The sequence below is a fragment of the Camarhynchus parvulus genome, chromosome 22, assembly GCF_901933205.1.
Source record: "Camarhynchus parvulus chromosome 22, STF_HiC, whole genome shotgun sequence".
Taxonomy (NCBI): Eukaryota; Metazoa; Chordata; class Aves; order Passeriformes; family Thraupidae; genus Camarhynchus; species Camarhynchus parvulus.
This window is the reverse complement of record NC_044592.1, coordinates 2,698,943-2,715,921: the sequence shown is the minus strand read 5'-3', so window position 1 is coordinate 2,715,921 and position 16,979 is coordinate 2,698,943. Positions and strand designations below refer to the sequence as shown.

The following is a 16,979-nucleotide window of genomic DNA, read 5'->3' as shown; positions in this document are numbered from 1 at the left end:
GTTGTTAGGCAGCGATTACAGATTCCAGAATGATGCAGTTCAGGTCAGCAGGTCCAGTAATTCACAAGTGGGTGTTTGAAGTGTGCTGGCCACGTGCTGTGCACTGTCACTGCTGACCCTGGGGGCATGGGAAAGAGGAGGAAGACTCCAGGAGGAAGCAAGCACAGGGCCAGGCATAGCAGTGCCAGGGGTCCCTGTGCAGGGAGTCCAGCTTGGCACTGCCCCTGGGCACAGCATGCTCAGGAAAGGAGCTGCAGGACCATGGAACTGGGATTCTGCACAAGGTTTGGACAGCTGGGCCAGCCAAAGTAACTTTCTCTCCTTTGATGGGATTACAAGTAGGGCCAATACAGATAATAAAATCACGTGGCTGCGTGTTGCGTGGTGATTTAATTAAGAAACTGCCAGCACACCAAAAAAAACCAACACAGTGTACACTAAAAGGATGAAAACCCAACCAATGGCCTTCTGAAAAAGAGTTTAATGCAGACTAAGAGAAGCAGCAGCCATTTGGGCTGCCATGGTTCCTTCCTTCATCTCTCACCTGTGTCTCTGCTGGTGCTTGTGCTCCTCAGCGGAGAAGAGGAGCAGGAGAGAAAAGCTAAACTGCCCAAAACCATAAAGCTGCCAGCACAGGAGGGAGCAAGGATTGATGAAGGGATATATGGGGAATAGGGAAATGAGATTATGTGCTAGCACAGCCTGAGGGAAGCTGCAGAGATAGTTGATTTGAGCCTGATGGCAGGAGACAGGAAGAGGGCTCTCGCAAGCAAAGTGGTTTAGATTGCTGGATCAGCTTGAATCGTGGTGTAAAGTGGGAGCAGTGCCAGGGCCACGGTGGGGTCTGAGCTGCTCAGCTGGTGAGGGGACTCCTCTCCCAGACCCCAGAAGGGAAGAACTGTGTAGCCTGGTGACCCCCAGGCTGTAATGCCTCAGCTGGGGCAGTGAAGGGAGATGGGTCAGTCCTCCCCAGAGCCCCTGGTCCATCTTTAATTTCAGCATTTTTGTCCTTTTCCAACCACACAGCCAAATGCCAGAAAATCTGAATGTGTACCCTGCTTGTCCTACAAGAGGGAGCTGGCTCCATCCAAGGCCAGGTTGGCTGGGCAGCATGGGGGGCTGGAATTGGATGATCATTAAAGTCCATTCCAACATCAAAAATTCCATATTTCTATGAAGAGATGCTTTGCTTGCTTAAGGCATTAATGCAAATAAGAAAAAATAATTTTAACAACATATTTTGTTCTTGCTCAGGGCGGGAGGAGGGATGAGAAGCCCCTCCATCAAACAGGGGGACCAGGGCTGTGTCCCAAACCAGCTCCAGGTCCTGCCAGCTGCCACTGCTCCCACAAGGACCTCACTGCCTGCTCCAGGCACAGCGTGCTGCAAACCCCAATTTATGCAAAATCAAATTGCATTTCATAGCACAATTTCGCTCTGCTCTGCCCTTTTATGTTTTAGGGTTGAATTGCCAGAACTTGGCTGTCTCTGCCACGATCTTCTGTACTGGAGTAGATTTGATAGAGATAGAAATGATCCATTTATTTACTTTTATTGATGAGCCTTACAGTAGCAAATAAGCGTGCAATGCAGAACTCTGCAGCAGCTGTGTGAAAACAGATTGAGCTTCAGGGCTGGTTTTCAAGCCTGCAGTATTAAACCAGACTCAGTGCCTTTAAAAGGTGCTATTCCCACTAGAGACAGGAAAGTGAGAATGCCCTGGGCATAACACTTTGTACAAAAGAAATATTCAGGGGCACAGAAAGCCCCTTATTGCACCCAAATTGAGGTTGTGGTGGCCGTTGGAGCACAAGGCAGCGTGCTCATTCCATGAGTGCTCATTCCATGTAAATCCTGTGGATTTACAGATGTGGCAAGGTTTTGTCTTTCCTAAAGCTTGTGAGATGGGTCAGAATGGGAGCTGGAGGTGCCCTAATCCCAGTTCATCCCAGTTCATCCCAGTTCATCCCAGTTTTCAGGCTCCTGTTTGTGGTTCTTCCTCCACCCCCCCAATGTGTCTGGCACTTGCCCTCCTTGTGCCTTGGAGCTGCAGGTTTTCAGCAGGGAGAGGATGACAGATAGATTTACAGATGTGGCAAGGTTTTGTCTTTCCTAAAGCTAAAATGTTATTTCCTTTCGGGAAGGGAAACGAAACCTTGCGATTTCAATGGGGATGAATTGGGGATGCTGTGAGATGGGTCAGAATGGGAGCTGGAGGTGCCCTCATCCCAGTTCATCCCAGTTTTCAGGTTCCTGTTTGTTTTTCTTCCTCTGCCCCGCCGTGTGTCTGGCACTTGCCCTCCCTGTGCCTTGGAGCTGCAGGTTTTCAGCAGGGAGAGGATAACCCGCAGTGCTGTTTGCGAGCAGCGCGCTCAGAATAATCACTGTGCTCCTGCCGTGCTCCTGCTGGGGTGTTGGGATGATAAATACACATGTAAATGTAGAAAATGCCAGAGATAAAGTGGATGACAAATGGGCTGTGCTTCCTCTGCTCTGCAGAGGGAAGGAGACGCTCAGCGCATACACGCGGAGGCCTGGGATGATGTTAAGCTCCACTTTTATGATCATAAGATAATAAGGTTGCATAAGGAGCTGTGTAGTTTTAAATTATGCCAAACATAAGTCATTCCTTTACCTTGGCTTTCACAAATCCAAACAATTGCCCCAAGAAAGGTGAGAGGTGTTTTACAGAAGGCTGGAACTTTGCTGTCTTTTAACTCTGACACCTGGGCACCATTTCTGGTCCAGCTGAGAACCATAATAATGATTCCCCTTGGCATCTTTGCACCTTACACACACCCAGCAACCCCTCCCAGATTTTTTGCCCTCCAAACAGAGCAGGCTGTGGCTGTGTGAGCGTGGGCACGGTGACGTGCTGGATGAAGCCAGGCGAGGGAAGAGCCTCGTGACTCTGGGGAGGATGACTCGAGGGAGGCTGACTGCTCTGCAGGGTGTCAGTGCAAGAAATCCAGCTGAAAAACTCTGGCCATGCTGCCTTTACAGCACGTCTGACTGGCCCTGTGTGGTGCAAGGCTAAGCATCGCTTCAGGAGCGGCTTTGCACCTCTGTCCTGTGCATTTCAAACATTATTTGTCACTTTATTTTGTCATTTTCTAATTACGCAGTCGCTGTCTGGGCTGCTCATCTAATAGCTGGAGCTTTGGGGTTTCCTGCGCTTAGCTCTGACCATGGAAGGTCACATTTGCTAAATGCAGCAGGAAGACAAGCTGGGGACAGATATTTGACATTATTTGTCTTGACTGATTTGCTTTGTGGAAAAAATTATTGCATAGTCACATTTCTGCATGCGAATACAAATATAGCTCCCTGCAAATTTAGCTCCAAGTTTATACCACAGGAAAGAGAATCTTCCAGAACGTGCTAATGGTAATTTAATATTTTCAAATTGCAGCTCTGTGATGTGGAATTATAACATTACGGTGCTGTTGTTCTCTGGGGCAGTTGGAAAGGGTGATTCAAAGGAAACATTTACATGGTAACAGCTCCCCGTGTGTCTGCTGCCCAGATGCTGGGTACAGTCATTTTGTGGCTGCAGGCTTTCCCCCCCTGCATCTGCTGGAAGACAAGACCTGATGTAAGTCAGGCTTTTGAAGGTTTATGTCTGTGCTCCTGCTGGAAGAGCTTTAAAATCTTCCTTTAAGTCTTGCCAGTCCCAAGGATTTGCTTTGGCTGCTGCTGCTGGGGTCACCAGGGGAGCTCCTGTCTCTTCTGACCCTCACCTGCCCATGAGCTCCAGCTGTGAAACCTGCTCATGTCTCCCTCACAGGAGATTTTTTTGCCCCTCTAATGTTTTATCACTCTAGAAGTGTAGGAGTTGTGGGTTTGGTCTGTGTGTGTGCCTGTGGTGGCGTTCGCAGGGGTCCCAGGGTGAGGGAAGAGATGAGAATCTTGACTCCATGTTTCAGAAGGCTGATTTATTATTTTATGATATATATTATATTAAAAGAAAATTCTATATTAGAACTATACTAAAAGAATAGGAGAAAGGATTTCATCAGAAGGCTAGCAAGGAATAGAAAGGAATGATAATAAAATCTTGTGACTGACCAGAGGGTCCGAGACAGCCGGACTGTGATTGGCCATTAATTAAAAACAACCACATGAGACCAATCAAAGATGCACCTGTTGCATTCCACAGCAGCAGATAATCATTGTTTCTCTTTTCCTCTGAGGCCTCTCAGCTTCTCAGGAGAGAAAAAATCCTAACAAAAGGATTTTTCATAAAATGTGTCTGTGTGTGTGCCTCTGACACCACAGGATGCTGTTGTGTCTCTGGCTGAAGCTCAGGAACCCCCATCCTTCAATCTGCCCCCCATGGAAATGGTCTGCTAACAAATGCTCTCCTTCCCTGGCTGTCTGCTCCCTCTGTGTCTTGTTGAGAGAAAGGTGAGAGGTGTTTTACAGAAGGCTGAAGCTTTGCTGTCTTTTAACTCTGACACCTGGGCACCATTTCTGGTCCAGCTGAGTGCCACGGAGCAGAACCATAATAATGATTCCTCTTGGCATCTTTGCAGCTTGCACACAGATTTTTTGCCCCTGTAATGTTTTATCACTTTAGAAGCTTAGGAGCTGTGGGTTTGGTGTGTGTGTGCCTCTGACACTGCAGGGTGCTGTTGTGTCTCTGGCTGAAGCTCAGGAACCCCCATCCTTCAATCTGCTCCCCATGGAAATGGTCTGGTAACAAATGCTCTCCTTCCCTGGCTGTCTGCTCACTCTGTGTCTTGGAGGACCTACAGGACTTGGAGAGGGGCCAGGGTGGGCCATTTCTTCATCCCACAGCTCATTTCAGCTGGGTGCAGAGCTCTGTGAAAATTCTGAGAAGTGCAAATGCTCCTCACCTGGATCCCTCTGCCTTTTCTCCTCCAGGGGGATGTGAAATCTGACTGCGGGTTGGTGCAGTGAGCACAGCAACAGAGCCTCTTGCTCCTTGTAACTTCAATTCTTTTTATTTTTGCATTCCAGAGTCGGAAGCATGCCAGCAAAGTCCGCCTGTACTACATGCTTCACCCCGTGGATGGAGGCTGCCCAGCCAAAAAGCTGCGCTCAGAAAATGTGGGTACCATCCCAACCCTGTTTATTCAGCTGCTTTGTGCATCATTGGCCTACAACATTGTCTCTCTTACAGCCACAGCTGATCAGGTGCCCAGAGGTAACATTTAGATTAGCTGAAATGCAAAGTAACTGGAAATAATTTTCAATAAACTGCACAAGAATTATTATGCGCATCAGCAGCAGTAATTGTGTTTTTAGTTATTTGAATGTTCTTTCATAGGAAAAAATGTGCTGATAGCAGATACTCAGGGCTTGCTCCATTTCTTCCAATTCTTCCAGACCAGGCTGAGTCTGCTGGTGAGCAGCTGGGGCAGGTGACAGGGGCAGTGCCTCCAGGTTGATGTGCTTTATCCAAAGGCTCCTCACTCACCTTTGCTCTCAGTCCGCAAGTTTAAAGATTAGCCATTGGCTTCCTCAGCTGTGTTCTAATAAGCAAAGGGAGGTGAGGAATTGGATCAGCTCAGAGCCATTTGTCAGGCAATAGATAGAAGGAGGCTGAATTTTTAAGAGATGGCTTCATGGGGAATTATTCATTTGGCTCCTTCGCACGTTGTGCTGCAGTGAGGTTCCCAAACCAGTTCAGTGTGGCTGGGGCTGAGTGCTGTTGATATTCAGTGTGATATCTTGTAATTAAAGGGAGAAGCACACAAGTTTTGCCCAAGGAATCTGAAAGCTCATTTACGTACTAATTGAAGCCCTAGTGAACTTTTCTGTTGCACACAGAAAACTGAAACACCAGTGAACTTTTCTGTTGCACACAGAAAACTGAAACACCAGTGAACTTTTCTGTTGCACACAGAAAACTGAAACACCAGTGAACTTTTCTGTTGCACACAGGCCAATTGCAGATGCAACTGCCCCTCCATAGCAGGACCTTGCAGTGATTTAATTAATAAAATAAAATATATTATTGTGTATAATATAGTAAAATAAAATATATTATAAAAATATATTTTATGTATATTTATATATGTTTTATATTTTAAAATTAATATATTAATATATTAATTTGTATAGTAATATATTTATATATTTTAAAATAATTATATTTATATATTTATATATATTTTTATATATTTAAATATATATATAGAAATAGGTTTTTAAATATATTATTTTTACTGTCATTAATAACAGTGTGGGCACTACAACGGACAGGTACATGGAGATGGGGAACAGAATCCTCTAAGGGGTTTGATTACATCTAACAAGGAGCCACATACTGCATGGGCACCTCAGCATGGGGTGTGGAGGACAGAGAACCAACCAGACCTCAAAAAAGTCAAAGTTGAACTATTTCCCACTGCTTTTGTGAAAGGCAATGTGGAGAAGGAATGTAATTCTGTGTTTGCTGATGCTTTTCCCAAGGGCAGCCCTAGTGGGGGTGGATTAACGTGTCCTCATGTTCTAGGTGAATGCCAGGCTAGGCCAGACCTAAATGCTAAAATTATTTGTGTTGCAAAAATATAGCAGGGAAAATCTGCCAACATTTCCAGCTCAGAGTAGGCCTGTTGCTGATCAGATATTATACCAGCCTTTGCATTTAGAGAGAGCAGAACTATTTAGGATGTCTCTAATGCTGCACAATTGCATCCCTACCATGTGCACATGCAGTGCAGTGCCCAATCCCAGCAGTGTCACTCAGGCCATGGCACAGAGACTTTAATGAGCATTAGAAACAATCCATGAAAACCAATTAAATTTGTGTAGAAGTAGCTGCAGCTAAAAAGGGAATATTAGCCTTTTTTTCATCAAAACTGTTACATGGCTGAGTGCCATTGGGTTTGTGTTCTGCTGACCACAGAACTAACACCTTGTTCTTCTGCCAGGTGGCAGCAGGAGGGTGAGGTGGCTGCAGCTGTGGGTGCTCAGTGCAATGGGATTGGAAACAGAATTTGCTTCCTGACCTTTCTCTGAGGCCAAGGGAGGGGTTGGCTGCTGTTTGAGGATAGCAAAAACTGCATTGCCAAATCACCCTTTGGAGTGAGAAGTAGAAGCCTTATACAAGTAGTCTTCCCATGGATTACTCAGTTGTTGTGCTCTTCATTATTGGTTTGATTTGGTGTGGAGGAGGCGAAAACTCTTGGGCAAAGGGATTTTTCAGAGAATGTGATTGCCACAGGAGTGGACTGGGTGCAGAACACCCCCAGGGAGCAGCCAGCTGCCCCTTGTGGAGCCCTGTGGCCCGGCTGAGCTGTGTGGTTGCAGCACCTGCACAGCCCTGGGTGTCTTTTGTCACCGTGTCATTCAGCAGGTGACAAAAGACACCTGGATCAGCTTCCCCCAGGCCTCTTGTGTTTCAGGTAGAACAGCCCCTGACAAATGAGAAGGCATAATTACCCTTCAGGGCTGGATCACCTGCAGCACCTCTGGCTCTGTGCAGGGCTTTGGGTGGTGGAGGAGGGAAGGGCAGTGATGCTGCTAAGGGATGATCCACACCTGGGGAAATTCTTAACAGCAGCAGAGCCCAAGTACCTTGTGCTGGCACTTGGTGTGTAAAACTGGCTGTTAGGGAGCTGAGGTCTGTCATGCATGTCTAGAGAGGCTCAGCAAGGGTTTGGGGGACACCCCTGTCCTGCTGGGGGCTGCCACACATGGAGGTGCTGGCCCAGAGGCTTGGGTGAACCCAGATGAGCTGCACAGCCAGCTGTGGGTCAGTGTAAATGGGACCCTGAGCTCTGCATGAGGTATCGGAGGGCTCTTTGAGGGGCCTTTAATTTTTTATTTTTAATTGCAGTCTAGCTGAGAAAGTAGGTTGAAAAGGGAAAAATGTCACTGAAGAGCAGCCCTGGCAGAGGAAGAGACCCTGGTGCATTAACACTGAAGTGTATCAGCTTTTCAAACGAGCTCTGTTGGAGGCTCTTTATGTGTTGCCACTGATGATCAATAGATACTGGAAATTTTCTACTCTGCTCTTAACTTTCAAGTGATTTCCCTTTGAAGGCATAAAATATCTTGAGAGAACACTATTTAAAAGAAGTGCAAATTACACTCAGAACAGTACTAAACACCTCTTGAGATTCCTCCCTAAGGTTTGATTTACAGTTATCAACAACAAAAAAGTGATGAAAATCAGTCATTTTTCTAAAAGTGGATTTTTTTGGGGGAAAAAAAATGACCTTCATTGGTGGGTCAGGTGTCCACTCTGTGTTGGGCTCACCCAAGGCTGGTGTTGGATCCTGCTGGAGGGACCGGCGAGATTTCAGACAGTTCATTTATTTCTCCCACCTGCAGAGTGGGTTGTGCCCCCCAGATGTGTCCCCCCAGATGTTTTGGGGTCTCTTAAAAAACGTGCATCAGGAGGAAGCGTGGGTGTTGGATGGCAGGGGAAGCTCTGGGTCTGTGTGACTCCCACAGAGAGAGGAGGAGCAGAGGCTGAGGGAAGGGAGGCTCGGGGTGTGCCAGGAGCTCCAGGGCCACGTGTGACAGAGGGACAGGCTGAAGGACATGGGGACAGGCTGAGGGACACAGGGACAGGCTGAGCTCCCAGTGCAGACCAGAGTGGAGGTGCTGGGCAGCTGGAGGTGTCCCCAAGCTGGACACAGCTGGGATGAGGCAGGAGCAACGCTGGGAGAGATGAGGAAGGGAAACCCCTTGGCATGACAACCTAGATTCCCCTCTTCTCTTCTCTTCTCTTCTCTTCTCTTCTCTTCTCTTCTCTTCTCTTCTCTTCTCTTCTCTTCTCTTCTCTTCTCTTCTCTTCTCTTCTCTTCTCTTCTCTTCTCTTCTCTTCTCTTCTCTTCTCTTCTCTTCTCTTCTCTTCTCTTCTCTTCTCTTCTCTTCTCTCCCTGTGGCTGTGCTTACACACCTCTTTGTTTTGTCTGTGTTTTTGTCTCCATGCAGGGCAGTGATGGTGACTCAGTGGATAAGAACAAATGCTGCACGCTATGTAACATGTCCTTTACCTCAGCAGTGGTGGCAGAATCGCATTACCAAGGGAAAATCCATGCCAAAAGGTTAAAACTGTTGCTAGGGGAACAACCAGCACTGAAGGCCACAGGTAGGTGCAGAGGGGCTGGTGCAGAGGGTGTGGGGGCTTGGCCAGGGGGCTGGCTCGGTGTGTGCAGGCAGAAAATGGGAACAAGGTGGAAAGCTGGGCTGGCAGAAGCAGCTATTCATTTGTGTTGCTGTCATAACAACCTTTAAAAACTCCTGATGCTCATTACTGTCTGCTTTGTTTATGCAGATTAGGGGTTTATCAGCTGGGACTGGCCCTGGTGCCAGAGCCCTATCTCCAGCTCCACACTTCCAAAGTGTTTTCTCAGTGGAGGACAATGTCTCCACTGGGTGCAGATAGCCAAGCCTGGCTTTAATTATCAGCAGTTTAATTATCAGCTCAGCTAATATGTTTAATAAACCCTTGGTGTTACTCTACAGTGCAGAGCATCATCTGCTCTTACCACAGAGGGAAAGGCAGGCTTTAAAAACCCCTGGATTGATTGTCTCTTGATTTTTGCCCAGATGGGTTTTGTGCTTTCCTCCACAGTGATTCTAGTAATGCAGCCTATTAACTTTCACATTTAAAAAGTCAAATGTTGAAATTGGACAATTTAACCACCTTATTGTTTGCTTAACCATAAAGTCCCCTGAAAACCACTAATAATCTGTGAAAAAAAAATTCTTCTGTGGTTGTGGAAGCAGAAAATGCTTGAACAAATCACTCACCTTCCTCCAGGAAGGATTGCTGGGCTGAGGTCCTGCAGACAGATGTGACCCAGAATTGCTGCCAGTGGCACTTCCTTCAGCACAAAATACAAATGGAGCTGTGTGTGCCTAGCACGTAAATCCTAGATGTGATTAGATAACGGAGATTGACACTCTGTGTGTGTGGTTTTGTTGCCTTTTTAACTTCACAGACTGTAGATGCTGATACAGAGAGTGTGATTTGTCCTTTGCCAGGGTGGGCTTGGGAGCTGTTGGTCCCTTTGCCTGAGGGAATGTGGGGAATTGTGTTGGGTGGTGGTTTGGTGGGTTAAACCATGCTGGGGCACCAGTGTGTCCTGTGGAGGAGAAGGTAAAGCCATGGCAGCCTGGGGAAGCACCCCTGGGTCAGCCAGGAGGAAGGCTCTCACTGAGCTGTCATGGTCTTCCACACCTGGCTCACGTGGGGCTCCTCAGGCTGTTCCTGCAGCTGGCACACAGCTGGCACACAGCTGGCACGGACTCAGGCTTGGTGTTTGTGTGTCAGGGCTTGCTGGAGCCCCATCCCTCATGTGCAGGCTGCCAGCAGCTCCTCCCCTGGCACCAAAGGACCTGCCACAAGCCCTGGTACTGCCAGGGAGCTCCAGGTGAGCTGATGTTCACAGCAGTGCTGATCCTGTGTTACACTGATCCTGTGTTACACTGGCAGTTTGGATTCACCCTTCAGCTGCAGGGCCTGGCCAAGGCAGGCATTGCTAAGAGCTGCAGCCTTGCATTGTGGCTTTTGTCTCACCTTTTTAATCATCTAGATCAGCCTCACAAGGCTCTGAGTGAGCCGTGCTGCCTGCTCTGGGGTAATGGGCTCTTCAGCCATCCTAATCACTGGGAAGGAGCAGCTCAAGGACTCATCAGCTCTTACAGACACTTGATCTGGAAGATGAAGCTGAGCTCAGGAATACATTAATAAGCACCTCCTTGCTCTCCAGGAGCTCTCAGAAATATGCCCTTTAGACACAGCGTTTTTCTGGCCTTCCTACCCAGCAATTTTCACTGGGTTTTTGTCCCAGTCCTCTGTGGCTGGCACTAGGGAGCTTTAAGTCTCTCAGAGCAGAGACTCCACTGCTCATGAGTCCTGAGAGCCAGCCAAGCCCAGCCCTGAGCGTGCTGGATGCTCCTGGGGAGGAGATTCTGCTGCTGGATATTCTGGGGTTTCTGTCTCATCAATCCCAAAGAAAGTCACATCTATTCTTAGACCCCTTAGGGAGATCCACGTTCTCCTTCACAGTTACCATCCAGATGGAGCACAGATGTCCTGTTCTCTGCTGGTGCTCTCAGGAGAAGAAGTGGCCCAACAGTTGGGTTTCTCACAAAAACCATGTCTCACCATGACAGAGAAATAGTTGTGATCTTTCCTGTTCTCTGCTCCACAAGGCTGCAGCCCTCCGAGGCTTCATGTCAGCACTATTGCAGATGAATTTCTCCAGTCATTTCCAGCATCCCCTGTCAGTTTACATCCCATCATCACCACGAGTTATAAACCAAAGGATTGTGGGGAAGACCTGATGTCTTCATCAATCCAAGTGTGAGGACCTGCAGGCATCATTCCAGGAAAGTGGTGGGGGCCTTGTTTATTCTTTTTAGCTGCCTCTTGGAAAGTCACATTGTGATGATCAAGACATAGGCACACATTTTAAGTGGAATTCCATTGTTTTCAATAGGCTTTAAATCAAGGCCATTTTGAGAGGAAAACTTGAATGACATGGAAGATATTAAAAAGGGTCAGATGTGGAGATAAAAGGGAACTCTTCCCCATTCCAAAGCTATGCAGCTTTTTGTAAATTATGGAGGGTAGAGACTTTGGGACATCAGAAGGGACTGAGCAAATGGCTTTTTGGTTTGGGTGCTAGGATCTGTCCAGCAGCAGCTGGAGTCTTAGTCCTGGATTTCTGGAATTTCTTCTGGAAAAAAACTGAGTTTCCCAGCGCCTCCTTGTTGTGGCTCACTTAGTTTCTTGTCCTCATGCTGAGTTTCTGGAGTGTGCCAATGGAAGAAGTTGGGTGCCATTTAAATCCAGCTTGGAATAAAAAGCTTTGGATGTGAGAAAGAAGTCAAACATTAGTTCATTGCCGGAGTGCTAAAGTGTTTCTAACTTTGTATTTTGCCTCTTGCAGCAAAGTAAGACTTTCTCACTTCCCTCCCACAGCGAAAGGGAACGTAAGGCAGACTGTCATGAGCTATTTAGCATTTTGAAATACTTGAAATAGTCAAACTCGCAGCTTTTATGTTTGTGTTTTAGATGGAGAAACATTTTTAACTTTTGACGTTTCGTGAGTGTTTATTATTAATTTTCATGTCGCTGCTCAGGGAATGATGGCATTTGCTGTTCTGCAGCAGTTATGTAGTGCATATCAAAATGATAAATCCACATTTGTGGAGAAGTCAACTTTCATCTGTTTCTCTTTGGGAGAATTTGGTAGGCTTGGGATGCTTTCATTAACTGCCATGCTGGGCTCAGCACACCTTAGGACTGGTGGGGGTTGTCAGTGGGACCTGAGGAATGTGACTTCAAAGAAAATATTTTGGTATTTTGTGAGTGCTAAGAGGAAATCCTTGCCCATGGCAGCCGCCATGTGATGCAGGGTCTCTGCTGTGGAGCTGTAGTCCATGGCAGCCAGCTGTGGATGAGGGCTGGGATGGGCATGGGGGGTTCTGCTGCCACCCCCTGCAGCAGCAGTGCCAAACTCCTGCATGGAGTTTGGGGGAGCACAAACCACCAGCCTCAGGGAGAGGGGCTCAGAGGCACAGCCAGGGGCTGAGAGCAGAGATGCTCCTGTCAGGTTTCCTTAGTGAGCAGGAGCTGTAACTCCTGTGGACATCACCAGCTCCCTGAGCTTCAGCCTGCCTGGTCCGCCTCGGGCAGCAGCATGCATAGAAACAAGGAGAGAGCTGGCCAAAAGATTGGATAGATTTAACTTTACAGCCTGGGGCTTGTGGAACAGCAAGACAGATCTGTCGCAGAGCTCCTGGGCTGCTGAAATTGCTGGTTGTTTATAATGCTCCAAATTTCTCTGCAGCTCAGTCTGGTTCCCTGGACTCAGCCCTGTCCTGGCCTCACCAGGGCTGTTCCACGTCCCTGTGGCATCACTGGGCTCTGGGCATGGACCCCTTCCTGCAGGAACACGTCTGTGCTTGCTTCTCATGAGTCAAGCAGGTGCAAAGTCTGTGTAATCCCAGTTTGACCAGGAAATGCTGCAATTCCCGAATTTTCTTCCTAATGACTGTGCTGGCCGCTGGCTTTGCTCTTTGCTCACCCTGGCAGTTCTGCTGCATGCACCTTGGAGGGGCTGGGCTGTGCCTCTCCTGCTGGAACCATAGAAAAAAAAACTTTTTTTTAGGAGCAAAATGCTGCCAGACCCTGCCTGGCCCTGCCTGGAGCAGCTCTTCAGAGGCAGCGTCATCACTGCTGGAACTCTGATACCTTGGCAGTCATCATCAAAAACAATAGAAGGTTATAAACCCCTGGAAATTGATAAGGTTGTAAGTAATGTTATATGTAAGATAGAATTTCCTTGAAGGTGTCCCTTACTGAGCAGGTCAGCAGAAGATTTATAACAATATTAACTTTCTCAAGCCAAGGAGTCAATCACAGTGGGCTCCAGGCATAATTATATGTCTAAATATATCCCTGAGTTGCTGTTCCTGGTGTCAGACGCTGAGGTGGGTTTGGCATTTGCTGCCCTGTGCGCTCATCAGGGCTCAGCTGGATCATCTCCTGATCAAAGACAGCCACCACACACCTCCAAATGTGCCTATTCCAGTACCATGGAGAGAGCAGGTTGTTAATTATTTAAAGAGCAGACATTTCATCTGGAAAAGAAAGGAAAAGGGAAGCCACATAAAAGGGAATTTTTGAATGAAGTGTGATAATTAAGTGCTAGTCATTGTATATTTTTGTGTCCCAGTGTTACCTGAACTTTATTTTACTTCAAACTCTTTTTTTCCATGGGTTTGTGACTTGTATTGTACAAAGTTGGGAAACTCTGTTGAACAAAGTGCATTCCATTATATAAAGACTAATCACTCACTTTTTTTGGGATGATTTGGGGGTCGTATTTGTGTTCCTAGATGGGCTTTTGGTGAATCTGAAGGAAAATAGAATTAAATTAAGGTTGTGTGTTGCTGGTACCTGACAATTCACAATGTGAAGGTCTTTGAAGGATGGGATTGACTGTTGAGTATTTTTTTTTCATCTGTGACAGTTTGCAATGACTATGGCTTTCCCATTCTTTCTGAGACCAAGTAAATTGAAAAATAAGAATCCTGAGATAATGATAAATATGTCTCTCTATCCTGAGAAAGAGATGGCTCTGCATGGCGTATTTATTCTCCACTGATGATTTTTCCTGGGAGTAGCAATTCAAGCAGGATAAGTTTAGCAAATTTAGTCAGAACAGTGATAAGACGTGTAATTGCGCTGAGAGCATCCTCCTTCCCAGTTAGTGAAATGCAGAAAGCTGAGGAACAGTCCTGGGCTGTCCTTTCATGATGCTTTTTTTAATGAGAAATGGTAGCTTTCCAAGCAGCATGTCTTGGTTTGGAAAGACAGGTGCCTGCTAAGGAAGGCAGAAGACTCCCCTGAAATGGAAAATGTAAGCCCCCTCCCTCTGAATTGCTATAAATTTTGAATTAAGGGGCTCTCAGGCAAAAAATATGGGAGCAGGGAATAACAGTTCTTTAATAGGGAAGAAAATAAAAGGATAAAATAAACAATGCAGTAAATTAAACCAGCACTGCCAGAGTCAGAACACAGCCTGACACCCTGTGGGTCAGGGTGCTGGCAGCAGCGCCATTGGAATTGTGGCTCAGCCCTCCTGCAGTGTCAGGGGTGGTTCTGCTGGAGGGGATCCTGGAGAAAAGGGTGGAGTCGTCCTCTGACTATCTAGTGGAAGAAGAGGCAGCTGCTGTTCCTCTGGGGAATCCAGTGGAGAAGCCGTGCTGGTGTTCCAGAATCTCCAGATTATATCCAGGCAGGAATGCTTGGCTGGTGTTCCAGAATCTCCAGATTATATCCAAGCAGGAATGCTTGGCTGGTGTTCCAGGATCTCCAGATTATATCCAGGCAGGAATGCTTGGCTGGTGTTCCAGAATCTCCAGATTATATCCAGGCAGGAATGCTTGGCTCCTCCCCTGGGCTCACATCTCCCAATGGGATGCTGTAGTTCTTATCAGCCATGCAGTGCAAATTCAATGGCCTCTTATCAGCAGATGGCTCCCCTGAGGGAGGAGTGGGTGTGGCAGAGATAAGGAAAACTGCCCACTTGACAAAAGACAACTACCATCCAGATGGTGATAAAATACATCTTGCCTTGCAATCTGGAACACAGCACCATCCAAAATATCCACAGGAACCCTGTAACTGCAGCTAACTATTCCCTGTGTCTGCTGTGGGATCTGCCTCAGGCTCTGGCTCCTCAGGAGCCCAGCAGAGCTGATGTGTGACGGTCTTCCCAGGGATCTGAGGATGAGGGAAGAGATGAGGATCTGACTCCATATTTCAGAAAGCTTCGATTTGTTATTTTATGATATATATTATATTAAAACTATACTAAAAGAATAGAAGAAAGGATTTCATCAGAAGGCTAGCTAAGAATAGAAAAAGAAAGAATGATAACAAAGGCTTGTGGCTCGGACAGAGAGTCTGAGCCAGCTGGGCTGTGATTGGCCATTAATTAGAAACAGCCACATGAGACCAATCACAGATCCACCTGTTGCATTCCACAGCAGCAGATAACCATTGTTTACATTTTGTTCCTGAGGCCTCTCAGCTTCTCAGGAGAGAAAAAATCCTAAGGAAAGGATTTTTCAGAAGATCTCATGGCTACACTGACGTGTCCCCTTTGCCTTTTGCAGAGGCTGCTCTGGGCCCGCTGAAGCCGGCGCACACGGAGAGCGCCGCGGCCGTGCCGCCGCCGCCGCAGCGCCGGGACTCGGACAGGTACTGCCAGCTCTGCACAGCCTGGTTCAACAACCCCCTGATGGCACAGCAGCACTACGAGGGCAAAAAGCACAAGAAGAACGCGGCCAGGGCCGACCTTCTGGAGCAGCTGGGGAAGACCCTGGACCTGGGGGAGCTGCGAGGTGAGGCCCTTTTGAGCTGGTGATGGAGAGCTGCAGTTCGATTCAGTCCAGGAATGAATCTTGACAAGTACCTGTGATGGTGTTCACAGGGGTTCTTGGATTGGGGAAGAGATGAGGATCTGACTCTGTGTTTCAGAAGGCTTGATTTATTATTTTATGATATATATTACATTAAAACTGTACTAAAAGAATAGAAGAAAAGGTTTCGTCAGAAGGCTACCTAAGAATAGAAAAGAATGATAAATATTTGTGGCTCGGACTCTCTGTCTGAGCCAGCTGGACTGTGATTGGCCATTAATTATAAACATCCAAGATGGGCCAATCACAGATCCACCTGTTGCATTCCACAGCAGCAGATAACCATTGTTTACATTTTGTTCCTGAGGCCTCTCAGCTTCTCAGGAGGAAAAATCCTAAGGAAAGGGTTTCCCATAGAAGATGCCTGCGACAAGTTCCTGCTTGCTCTGGGCTGTAGGCACAGGGTCACAATCCTGTGTGCACACAGGGACTGACTCAGGCAGCTGAGGAAGAAGGACAAGGTTGATTCAGAGCCATGTGCAAGAGCTTTGGTTTGCCAGTGAGGCTTTGCAATAACAGTTTGATACACCTGGGTCTTCGTCCTTGCTAAATGAAATTATTTTTCTTTAGGTGCTAATGACTGTACAGTATATTGTGCATTTCTTGGGCTCCCATAAACCTTGAAATGGTTATCTTGATCCTCCTGTGCTACCTAGTGTGACTCACAGTGCCATCGATGATTCATGTTGGCTGAGTCACTGCCCGCTGCTGGAAATACGTGGGAATAAAACCCTGGGACAATAACATGGAAGTGCTCAGTACTTTGAGATGTGCCAAGCTCAGGAGTGGCTGAGGATGTCATTAGGTGTAAATAAATCAACTGGGAAGTGTTTTGTTCATTTAGCTTCTGGGGGAGTTGAAATTGGAGGCCTTCACAGCCTGGTCAGCTGCTGGTTTTTACCTTCACGGTGGTGCTGTGCATGGTTGGGGTTTGCACTGGATCCAGTGTGGTGAGGGGACAGCAGAGCTGTGTCCAGGCTCTGTGTGTGCCTGGTACAGGGGAACAGGGTTGGGCACTTCAGGGAGCTGCTCCAGGGGCTCAGCCTGCA

General features: G+C 47.2%; 1 protein-coding gene across 1 annotated transcript in view; it reads left to right on the top strand.

Annotated features, from left to right (window-relative positions):
• The window catches only part of ZMAT4 (zinc finger matrin-type 4), a 50,536-nt gene that overhangs the window by 22,413 nt on the left and 11,144 nt on the right, over positions 1–16,979 (top strand). The window contains exons 3-5 of the mRNA XM_030964268.1: positions 4,984–5,073; positions 8,917–9,073; positions 15,625–15,852. Coding sequence (XP_030820128.1) covers positions 4,984–5,073; positions 8,917–9,073; positions 15,625–15,852 — 475 coding nt within the window. The remainder of the gene's footprint in view (positions 1–4,983; positions 5,074–8,916; positions 9,074–15,624; positions 15,853–16,979) is intronic.